This window comes from Thamnophis elegans, chromosome 3 (genome assembly GCF_009769535.1).
Source record: "Thamnophis elegans isolate rThaEle1 chromosome 3, rThaEle1.pri, whole genome shotgun sequence".
Lineage (NCBI taxonomy): Eukaryota > Metazoa > Chordata > Lepidosauria > Squamata > Colubridae > Thamnophis > Thamnophis elegans.
In genome coordinates this window covers 42,558,464-42,570,668 of record NC_045543.1, presented here as the reverse complement: position 1 = coordinate 42,570,668, position 12,205 = coordinate 42,558,464, and the positions used below count along the sequence as shown (strand labels likewise).

The following is a 12,205-nucleotide window of genomic DNA, read 5'->3' as shown; positions in this document are numbered from 1 at the left end:
TGATTCAAAGAGTAAATAGTGCATAGAAGGAGAAGAAGTAGTTGATCATATACTCAGCTCACGCAAGAAGGTCATACAAAGATTAGAAACAATGACATAACACCAGAGGTGGTGTTCAGCAGGTTCTGACCAATTCTGGAGAACCAGTAGCAGAATTTTTGAGTAGTTTGAAAACCGGTAAATACCACCTCTGGTTGGCCCTGCCCCCATCTATTCTCTGTCTCCCGAGTCCAGCTGATCAGGAGGAAATGGGGATTTTGCAGTAACCTTCCCCTGGAGTGGGGAGGGAATAGAAATTTACAGTATCCTTCCCCTGCCATGGTCACCAAGCCACACCATGCCCACCAAGCCACACCCACAGAAACGGTAGTAAAATATTTTGAATCCTACCACTGCATAACACAGTCATCAAAATGATTCATTGAACATCTATAAAAATTATCATGTGCCAGAAATGAAAAACAGGTGGAAATGTATAGTTGAAAAAGTAGTTGAAAATGATTAGGTTAGAATCTGCACAGTGATAAAATCTCCATCTGTCAATTACAAAAGGCCAGTGCTTGGATCTGCTCATATACTACAACATACATTATAACATCCTACAGTAGGTTCTTGAGAAGGACTCAATGCATATGAAGGCCAACCCCCACTAAAGAACTAGCAGCTGTGATTTCACACTGTTGTGTATAATGATAATAATGATAATATCCCAGTTCTGGGATATTAGGAGACTGACTGTGCAATGAACCGTAATAATACAAGAGCTAAATGCTGTAGGATGTTAGAATTCAAACAAATCTGTCACATAACACCCCAGACTTAAAAGCTTTTGATAAGAGGGACCAAAATAGCAATAGCAATAGCAGTTAGACTTATATACCGCTTCATAGAGCTTTCAGTCCTCTCTAAGCGGTTTACAGTGTCAGCATATTGCCCCCAACAATCCGGGTCCTCATTTTACCCACCTCGGAAGGATGGAAGGCTGAGTCAACCTTGAGCCTGGTGGGATTTGAACAGCCGAACTGCAGAACTGCAGTCAGCTGAAGTAGCCTGCAGTGCTGCACTCTAACCACTGCGCCACCTCGGCTCAAAAAAAGTCTGGATAGTGGACATTGCAGTACCTGGGTCCAATCTCAAAATATTTGAAGTACCACTTGAACAGTGTTGGCATTGACAAAATCATCATCACTCAATTGCAAAAGGCAGCTTTACTTGGAGCAGCTTACATCCTGGAATGATATCTTTAATATAATAAATAAAAACATCTGCCTATCCTAGATAGCTGGATTCCACATAACTGGATAAAAATTCCAAATCCAGCCTAAACATCTGGCTGACTGTGCAATCAACCCTAATGCCCTCAAGTGCAGAATGCACTCCGCCAGGACTTGTATTCTGCCCTAACCTTTTCTTAGGGGTACATGTTGCGACTTCCTATTTACGGTAACTAGTTAACTCAATTTAATAATTTTATTTGTTAATTGTAATTGCAGGATACAGATTTGATTATGATGTTTCTGATGGAGATGGTGATGACAACAACAATAACAACTGTTGTCCTGAAATCCAGGGCAAAACAGGGTTGAAGACAGATTTCACTATTCGGCCAGCTATCTTGTGCAAATGGAATGAGAACATTTTTTTCATCCTTTTTGTGCTTTGCTCAGACTGCAATAAGGCTGAAGTACCAAGTGGCTGTTGCTCTCTGTGGTTAGCCTTCTGAGAGCTGCTAGGAGATGCCATAGCATCTCAAATTTTTGGTTTGAGCATCAATAGAACACACCAATCACAGCACTCTTCTCCTTCTTTCTTCATTCCCATGGTGATTGCAGGGGATGGAAGAGTAATTAGCAGAGGGAACTGTGGGAAATTGTCATAGTAGGAGCACAGTTGAGTGTCCTGGCAAACAGTAGCAATCAGGAGTATTAACCCCAAACCCTCAAATCCTGCTATGATGCCTCATCATGACAGGAAGCATTCCTGGGAGAGATGATCACAGAATACCCGGAATATACACCAAAAGTATGCATTCCCAGCAAGGTCACCCAAGACGTGAAGATCATCCGATCTGCTCATCTAAAGCAAGCAGACACTTCTATCAAGCAGCAATGATATATAGGAAGATGCTGGAGGCAAATATTCACTCGAATGATAATGACAATGGCAAAGTCAAAATTTTATACCATGTAGGAGAAAACAATGATAAACTACTTTTGTATTTTATCACAAGGATGGACAAAATAGTTCAAGTTATCAAGTTATCATATTCTGGACTCAGGTTTCTTGAGAAGTACATAGTTCTGGAAAACACGGAAGGAAAGAAAAAAGGATAAGCAGCACCAAGGTGGATGGACTTAGTTATAGTAGCAATAGATGCACCATAAAAATAAATCTGAAGGGCTGTTGCCTAAGCTCAGGTGTGGAAGATCTGAAGGATCAGTTAGGAAACAGATTGTCCTGGAGAAAACCTAGCAATGTGGTCACTAATAGTCAACACTGATTTGATAACACAGTCATAAAAATCTAACACTAATGCTATAAATTTGCATTGAATTTTACAATGTTAACTTCTAAAAATAAATAATTAGGGAAAGGATGCATCTCCCCAATCAAGCAAATCTATATTTCATTTACTTAATGGCTTAGGCTTACTAGAAATCCCTAGAGAAAACACAGGAGTGAATAAAAGCAGTAACTGTTACGAATACAGAATAACAGAGTTGGAAGGGACCATGCAGGTCTTCTAATCCAACCCCCTGCTTAAGCAAAAGATCCTATACAATTCTGGACATGTGACTGCCTAATATCTTCTTTAAAAACCACAGTGATGGAGCATCCACAACTTTTGGAGGCAAGCTGTTCCATTGGTTATTTGTTCTTACTGATAGGAAATTTCTTCTTAATTCTAGTTTAGATTTCTCTTTGATAAGCTTTCATCCATTACTTCTTCTCTTGTCCCCAGCTGCTTTGGACAATAGTTGACACCCCCCTCTCTGTGACAGCCCCTCAAATAATTGAACACTGCTATCATGTCACCACTAGTCCATCTCTTCATTAGATTACAAATACCTGGTTCCTGTAACCATTCATCATACATTTTAGCCTCCAGTCTCCTAATCATTTTTGTTGCTCTGCTCTGCTTAGACTCTAAGAGTCTCCACATCTTTTTTGTATTGTGGTGACCAAAACTGGATGCAGTATTCAAAGCAGAGGTAGGTTGCTGCCGGTTTGGCATGGTTCAGTCGAACCAGTAGCAGCAGCAGTGTTGCACGCGCACAAGAATGAGCAAAGCGGTAGTAAACCAGTTAGCAACCCGCCACTGATTCAAAGTATAGTTTTACTAGTGCAGTATAAAGCGGTACTAACAATTCATGTGATCTTGATATCCCTCTTTTGATACAGCCTAGCACTGTCTTGGCATTTTTGGCAGCTGAAGCATACCGCAGGCTCAAACTTAAGTGACTCCTAGATCTTTCTCACAGTTACTGCTGTGAGAAGTGAACAAATGTGAACAAGATCCTTTTGTCTTTGGATGCTTTGCAAGTATGTCATTCTTAGCTATTAAGGGGTGACCTTTCCTAACCATCATTTTTGCCAGATTAGCACAATAAAAAGATTTTCCCTGTGTCTCATCAGTCTCACTATGAGTCTTCAAGCAAACTACTCCCTGATCTGCTCCATAGCATAGAAAATAGAGAACCAACTGGACTGAGCTCAATGGGAGACAATGCATTAGATTAGAGTCATGATGCCTATCTTCTAAACAATGTTGCACCAGAAAAGAAGGCAACTGCAAAAGTGCCAGTGAGAAATTGAATAAATTTTCTGAAAATCCAATCACTGCAGAAGGATGATCACGAGTAGCATGAATCTCAGCAGAAATTGATCTGAATATGACAAGGAAATTGATGGACCATTATTAGAATGTTCAACCCACTGTCTGAATCAGATGAGAAAATCTGCAAGAGTGTAATCTCCAACGTGACATGAATGAACATGAATTTATTTCTTTATTAAATTTCTATGTCACTCCATCTCACTAATACATGTCTCTGAGCCATTCGAGATTTTTTTAAAAATGGCACAGAAATCTCCTGCCCCTCCCCACAAAAAATAAGCATCTTGGAGGTCCTAAATAGGTAGTACTTGACTTACAATGGCAATTGGGATCGGAAATTCTGTCACAGTGCAATATGGTTATTAAGTGAGTCACACTCAATTTTACAACCCTTTTGTCACGTTATTCCATAAGCCCAACACAAGAGCGGCATTGAGAACTGAATATTATCTGCCACCAAATATGGAGAAAGATACAGTTTTCCCTTGAAATCCCAACAACTATTTCTCCCTAGCTGGGGAGAAATACACTTTTTAAAATACACTTCCTTTATTGTCAATGTTAATTTTATCCATTTAAATCCTATGGAGTTAAATAGCTTTTTGGAACATCTGTTATATTTGTTTATGATTGCATATTGACATATACAATAAATCTTGCCAAACTCAAGTATTCCTTCTATTCCCCCCCCCAACCTCTTAATTCAGCCCCAAAAACAGAGGACACAGAAAGTCATGTTGCCAATGCTGAACATCACGCTTGCTCTTTCCCCTCCAAGCAGGCTCTGTCAAACTTGAAAGAGGACTTTTCCAGTATGTTGCTATGCCAAGTGGCAGGCATGGGGCCAAAAAGGCCCAGAAAAGTTGTTGGAGAGCAGCTGGGCAGCCCGATGTGAAAAGGAAGATTAAACAAGCTGGGCTAAATGATGACTAAGAAGCAATATGATACCGCCTCAGATATCTGAAGGGTGTAAACATCCACTGTTGAGCAAAAAATAAATTAAAAACATGACAAAAGCAAGTCTTCATCCTTCATTATGGAAACAGAACTACAAAAGGGAGCTTTATCAGAAGAAAGCCCACGAGTCTGCAATTTATGATGATCTTACAAGAATCTCTGTTGGTGCTACTACTCTTATCTTACAACCTAATCACTGCACAAAGCTAAGGCTTCTTTTCCTGTCGACAACCAGGAGCCTTGCTGGACCCTTCAAATATTTGGAGAATGAGCCCATGTTTCCAGTTCAGGGGTTGTTTTAAATAGGGCAATATTCTGCAAGACAGTTAAAACCTGAAGAATCCTAATAAAGCACATCATTTTTGATCCAGTTCTACATTTATTAAATTAATGCACACCACATCCTCTGTCCATGATGGCGAACTATGACATGCATGCCCGAAGTGGAACACAGAGCCATCTCTCCTGGCACACGCAAGATCACCCATTACTCTTTTGTGTTTCTGGCACACATTTACACGTGACAATCAGCTAGCCTTTGTTCATGCGGCAGTACCGGAAACTGGAAAAGCTGGTCTTCCAGTTTTCCGGCATGAGCATGAGTGCCAGCCAGCTGATCATCATGCACACATGCAGGCCAGTAACCAGAAGACTAGCTAGCCAGCACGCACTGGAAGCCGGAAGTTCATTTTCCAGCGCACGGATGCCCCTTTGGCAGCTCCTTTTCTGGGTTGCGGCCCAGAGGAGCGTGCATCAGTGGTGGGTTCCTACTGGTTTGGACCGGTTTGGCAGAACTGGTAGTGGTTGGATGACCTGGGTCGCTGGAACCGGCAGTGACCAAGGCCTGCCATGCCCCCGAACTGTTCTTCTGACAGCAGCGTTTGCACACACAGTGAGCATCAAGCGCATGTGCACCCATGAGCGAACCGGCAGTAGTGGCTTCCGGAACCCACCCCTGGTGCTCATGCTCTCTTTTCAGCACTCGGTGCCGAAAAGGTTTGCCATCACTGTCATTCCAAAGAAGTGGTTCCTTTTAGTTAGCTCACCAATGGATGATTCACCTAAATCTGTTGAAATAAAACAGAAAACCAATTGGAGGAATAAAAAACATGACAAAATAGAAAGGGAAGAGAGAAGTTGTAGGATAAGATGGTAAGGAAGATACTTGAGCCAAAAGGACCCTCAGATGATTCAATGCAGATGGTTGCATGCAGGTGCTTTGGGCAGATTAAAAACAGTGCATAAAGGCCGCACCTCTCTCACATTATTTGTTCTGCATTAATTGGTATCAAGATGCACTCCATTTCAAAATGAAGGCACTCTTTGAAATATCTCTCCAGTCTCCACATATTTTAAACACATACACACACACATACACACACACACAAACACACACCAAGTCCTCAAGCCTCCCACCATCTCACAATAATGAATCCAGTTTGAATCATGACCTAGAGCAGAAAAATAAGAATAGCTGTTGGCTATTCCTTGATAAGCCTGTCTAGGTGGCTCAGTGGCTAAGACACTGAGCTTTTCGATCAGAAAGGTCAGTAGTTCAGTGGTTTGAATCCCTAGTACAGGTCTCCTGCATGAGCAGGGGTTAGACTAGATGACTTCCAAGGTCCCTTCCAACTGTTACTGTTTACTGTTTATATAAGCTGTTCCCAGAGACTATTAGCGATTCACGTATCTTGAGTCCATCTGAAACAAGGATTGGTGCTCTCACAAATAAATTTGGACCAATCTATTTAGCTGACAAGCAAACCTGTGTTTGTTTTATATACCGATTGAATTGTTATAGTTTTTTTAAAAAAAGAAGAGTTAAGAAAGTTGCAAAAGGGAAGAGAAAGAAGGGGAGAAAGAGGCATTGGTCCTGGGTACCTGCTCCTAATCAGTCCCATGTGGTCAGCTCATCAGCAGTTTTGTTTTCTATCCTAAACCTAAGCGTCTCACTTCTTGCAAAGTCTCCTGTGGAATCTCTTAGTCATGAGTTGCTTGGTATTTCTGTCCTGGGTTCCCCCTATATTTTTGCCAAGCCACCACTCTTGTATTGCTTAGTTCTACCCTAGCGATGCGTAATGTCCTGCAACTTTAATCTCAACATTCAAATAGGTAAGTTTCTTATATCCAGAAGTCTGACATCAAAACCTGAAAGCAAAGTGGATGACTAATGTCCCACTGGCTTCTACCCCATTGCTTCTTCTTTTCTCCTCACCATATTTCAGCTCTTTTGGCTTCACTTCTCCCTCGCTCTGCATCTCCAGTTTGGAGCACTTGAGGTAAACAGAGTATTGACCATTTTAGAGATTAATGTCTAGCAACTTCATTTTAAATTCTTTCTGTCTGAAAAATATGGAATTAAATTGTATGAATGTTCATCTTAAAATTAAGCTTTTTGATATTAGTCCCCTCTCTGGTTGCTGATATCCCCACCTCACAGCTAAAGTTGCTACTTCCTCAGCAGCAGTCCATTGGCCATGTTTGCTCATAGGATTGATGGGATTGTATCATAAAACCACAAGTGGCAAGTTAGACTAAAATATTGTATATGAGACTTTTAATGCACTCTTCCATGGTTTTGTTTACATTTATGATTTAAATGGTTTTTTAAAAATGTTTTAAGGCTCTATTGTTTAATTGTTTTGTTTTAATTGCCCAATCTGTGAAATGGATGACTACATGAGCTATGGTGACGCAGTGGTTAGAATGCAGCATTGCAGGCTACTTCCGCTGACTGACTGCAACTTGGCAGTTCAAATCTCACCAGGCTCAAGCCTTCCATTCAGCCTTCCATCCTTCCGAGGTGGGTAAAATGAGGGCCCAGATTGTTGGGGGCAATATGCTGACTATGTAAACCACTTAGAGAGAGCTGTGAAGCACTGTAAAGCAGTATATAAGTCTATATGCTGTTGTTATATAAATTAAATAAACTATGTCAGACATTACCTGAACCGGGAGGCCCTCACAACAGTCACTCGGGCCCTCGTGATTTCTAGGCTGGAATACTGCAATGTGCTCTACATGGGGCTGCCCTTGAAGAGCATCCGGCGACTTCAGCTAGTGCAGAACGCAGCCGCGCGAGTGATTGCGGGTGCACCCCGATTCACCCGCATTACACCTATCCTCCGCGAGCTGCGCTGGCTACCTGTCGATCTCCGGATGCGCTTCAAGGTGCTGTTGACCACCCATAAAGCCCTACATGGCAGTGGATCGGGATACTTGAGAGACCGCCTTCTGCCAATTACCTCCCTACGGCCTATAAGATCTCATAGGTTAGGCCTCCTCCGCATCCCATCGGCCAGCCAATGTCGGCTGGCAACCACAAGGAGGAGGGCCTTCTCAGTAGCGGCCCCGACCCTTTGGAACGAGCTCCCCGTAGAGATTCGTACCCTCTCCACCGTCCAGGCCTTCCGCACAGCCTTGAAGAACTGGCTCGCCCGTCAGGCCTGGGGATAAGGACCATTACCCCGCCCGAATGTTGTATGCATGTTGTGTATCATTTTTATTATGTGTTGTTGTCTTAGTACTGTATTGTATTGTATTCCCCTCTCCCTGGTTTCTGTGAGCCGCCCTGAGTCCCCTCAGGGAAAAGGGCGGCCTACAAATAAAATCAATTCAATTCAATTCAATTCAATTACTAAGAGGCAAATCAATGTAAACATTTACATGATCACACTGGATCATGGGTTCTGCTATCATGGGTCTGAGGATGGTAGAAAAGACTTGAATATCAACATAGTGCCTTACATTGACCAGTCAGGAGGGGGAATTTATCTCTTTGATCTAGCTGAGAAAATGTAAACGTATTAGTATCATTAGAGCCGAGGTGGCTCAGTGGTTAGAGTGCAGTACTGCCGCCACTTCAGCTGACTGCTAGCTGCAGTTCGGCGGTTCAAATCTCACCGGTTCAGGGTTGACTCAGCCTTCCATCCTTCCGAGGTGGGTGAAATGAGGACCCAGACTGTGGGGGCAATATGCTGACTCTGTAAACCGCTTAGAGAGGGATGAAAGCCCTATGAAGCGGTATATAAGTCTAACTGCTATTGCTATTGCTATTAGAATAGGCTCAGTTATCAACTATGCAGCAAAAGCCTGTTTCTGTTCCTAAGGCCCATGGCTTAATTTGCATTATTTCTGAAGTGTCAAAAATCACTATACACCCATAGAGAAGGCCCTAGGAAGATGGCTGAGGCCAGTAAAAAGGGAAAGATTTCACTAATAATTGTCCATTATCAAGATTTTTCAATATCATTTCATGTCCCTGTCCTTGCATGGAGTCCAACATTCTTTCCCAAGATGCAGTGGTGGGCTGCTGCGTGGTTGTGCAGGTTTGGGCGAACCCTTAGCTTCGCTCGCTGGTTGGGCCCACACACCTGCTCTTGTGCTAAACCATCCATTTATAACTAACTTTCTGGCTCCTTCTCTCCACCCTTGCTGTCCAGCTGAGTTTTGCGCCGCCCCTACTTTACTCACTGGAGCTGCCTGAGTTGATTACCTGCTTCTTTGAAGCTCTTTTTCCCTCCCAAAGGGATGCTTGTGAGCAAACCTAGTACGTGCGTGCTTACAACCAGCTTGTGAACGTAAGTGCAGCCCACCTCTGCCAAGATGCATGGTCAAAGAAATGTATGTGTTGAAAATTAGTAATTCCCCAAATTATACAGCAATTGCCATGGTTTATAAAAGTTACTTTAGAAAAGTTATTTTAATCCATAACCGTACATGTCCTTTTTGCACAATACACTAATTTTCACAATACACTCAAAACATGAGACTTAGCTGCAGAATGATTCTTGCCCAAATCTACTCAAGGCCAGAAATCTAAAACATTATATCTCTAATCAAGCTTTTACCAGTGTTGCATTCCCTTTTTAACATCTGGCCTCCATGAAAGTCATTACAAAAATCAAACTTTCTGTATGGATCGGGGCATTGCAAGGAACAATGTGATAGTTTTGAAAATCTGAAGCTAAGCCCAAGTCTTCTCATGCCTTCTGAATGGTTGCTTTTAGCCCATCTCTAGCAGGTTTTTCCCGAACGCCATCACTATGCTAAACAAATAATTCCCTCACCACTGTCAAACTCTTCACTAAGGCTGCATTATTATTACTATTAGTCTTCTCATTGTTCCTATCACCCATCTCCTTCCACTTGTGACTGCAGGCCTGTAACTTTGTGCTTATATCCTTACGATTTATATTGATATTGATTGTTTCCTGATTGATAATTTGTACCCTATGACTATCATTAAGTGTTGTACCTTATGATTCGTGATGAATGTATCTTTTCTTTTATGTACACTAAGAGCATATGCACTAAAGACAAATTCCTTGTGTGTCCAATCACACTTGGCCAATAAACTATTCTATTCTATTTTAGGATTATTGTAATAGAAGTGTTCTTAATCTAGACTCTTCCAGCTATATTAGATCTGTTCTCATAATTTCTAATTGCTATGGCCAGTTGCACTCATTAGAGAATTGTCCAAAACTTTTGAAATATATAGGTAGTCCTTGACTTACACCCATTAATTTAGCAAACATTTGATGTTAGAAAAAGTGACTTGTAATTGGTACTCACACTTACAACCTTCACAGCATCCCCTCAGTCATGTGTTCAAAGTTTGGGCATTTGACAATTGCCACATATTTATGACAGTTGCAGTGTCATGGGGTCATGTGATCGCCATTTGCGATATTCCCAACTGGCTTCCAACATCATTCCAACATCAACGGTGGAAGCCAGATTTGTTGTACAGCCAAGTTATTAACAATTACAAGTGATTCGCTTAACAACCATGGCATAAAATTTGATATGACTCACTTAAAAACTGCCCTGCTTAGCAACAGAAATTCTGGCCTCAATTGTAGTCAAGGACTACCTATATCAGCTTTGGAAGAACTACTGTAAGACTGAAACAGCACTCTGCATGCAAGGACAAAGGTATTACAAATGAAACAAAATCTTCAGGTGTAAAATGTACGCATCCATGCAGCTTCTATGAAATATCAGAAATATGGTAACATTATATGCGTAATATGGAACTTCTCCTTTAAAGACATAAAAAACCCTGCCTTTTTTCTCTGCACTAGATTGTTATCTTCCACACAGAGGCCTCTGACTTTCTGTAGGACAGAGAGAAAAGAATCATGTCTTGGCTCTCTAATTCTTAAAACCTCCAGGGAGGATATTTCAACCACAATGCACATTAAAGCATTTTCCAAAGCATAACAACTGGTATCCTCAAGATTATAGAACATTTATTCAGAATTCAATACAGCATATGCATCATCCTAAATGCTTTTTAATGCTAGTCATACCATATAAGTGTGAACTAACATGGTCGGAATTAGATATTGAAGTTTCTTTCTATATTATCCTCATGTCAGCAGTTTGATCACTTAGGGTGTCCTGATAGAAGTCATTAAAATTCCAATTCAGTGAATCACAGTGAAAACATATATATATATATATATATATATATATATATATAGATAGATAGATAGATAGATAGATAGATAGATAGATAGATAGATAGATAGATAGATAGATAGATATAGATATATAGATATATAGATATATAGATATATAGATATATAGATATATAGATATATAGATATATAGATATATAGATATATAGATATATAGATATATAGATATATAGATATAGATATATATAGATATATATGTTTAAAGTCATATATATATATATATGACTTTATATATATATATAAAGTCATATGTATATATATATACATACATACATACACACACACACACACACACACACACACACATACATACACACACACACACAGTTTTTTTTTAATGCCTTACGTTGAACTTTGGGCTGACATTGAATTAAGCAATCTGATCCAGAATACCTTCCATATTCCCCACTCTACCTGGATATGGTTGAGGGCCTTCTCCTGGTAGTGTGTATCATCTCCAGTCCCACCATCCTCAGATGGGATCCCATAACTGGTGCAATTGTCATAATGGACGTAGTCATATTGGGGGGCACCACCCCACAGCGTGGTATCCTTCTGGGTCTTAACTGTCTTGAGCTCTGAATGCTCCATAGCTCAACTTTTGCTGAGGTGGGACAAGGACACCGCAGAAGAAACTCCAAGTCCCGCTAGCTGATCAGTCCAAGGCATGCCCCCCCCCCTTTCCTGGCCCTCCTGTCCTTCCCTATTTCTTACGCCTTTCTCACTTTCTTTTCTTCCTGCCCCCAAAGGCGTCTGGGGCAGTGATTGCAAGGTTTAATTATATTTATAGCAGCCTTCTTCTGTCACATGATCCCTCTGAAGCCACATCTGATCTGAGCAAGAGGCATTAACTTGGTCAGGATTGAATATCAGGTGTGAGAGGAGGGAACCCTGAAGGAGTGGAAGGGGGAGGGGGGAGAAA

General features: G+C 41.2%; 1 protein-coding gene across 1 annotated transcript in view; it reads right to left on the bottom strand.

Annotated features, from left to right (window-relative positions):
- Nucleotides 1–11,874, bottom strand: part of CLCN1 (chloride voltage-gated channel 1) — a 68,900-nt gene extending 57,026 nt beyond the window's left edge. Inside the window, exon 1 of the mRNA XM_032213116.1 lies at nt 11,698–11,874. Within this exon, the coding sequence (XP_032069007.1) occupies nt 11,698–11,874 (177 nt within the window). The remainder of the gene's footprint in view (nt 1–11,697) is intronic.
- Between the last annotated feature and the right edge of the window lie 331 nt (nt 11,875–12,205).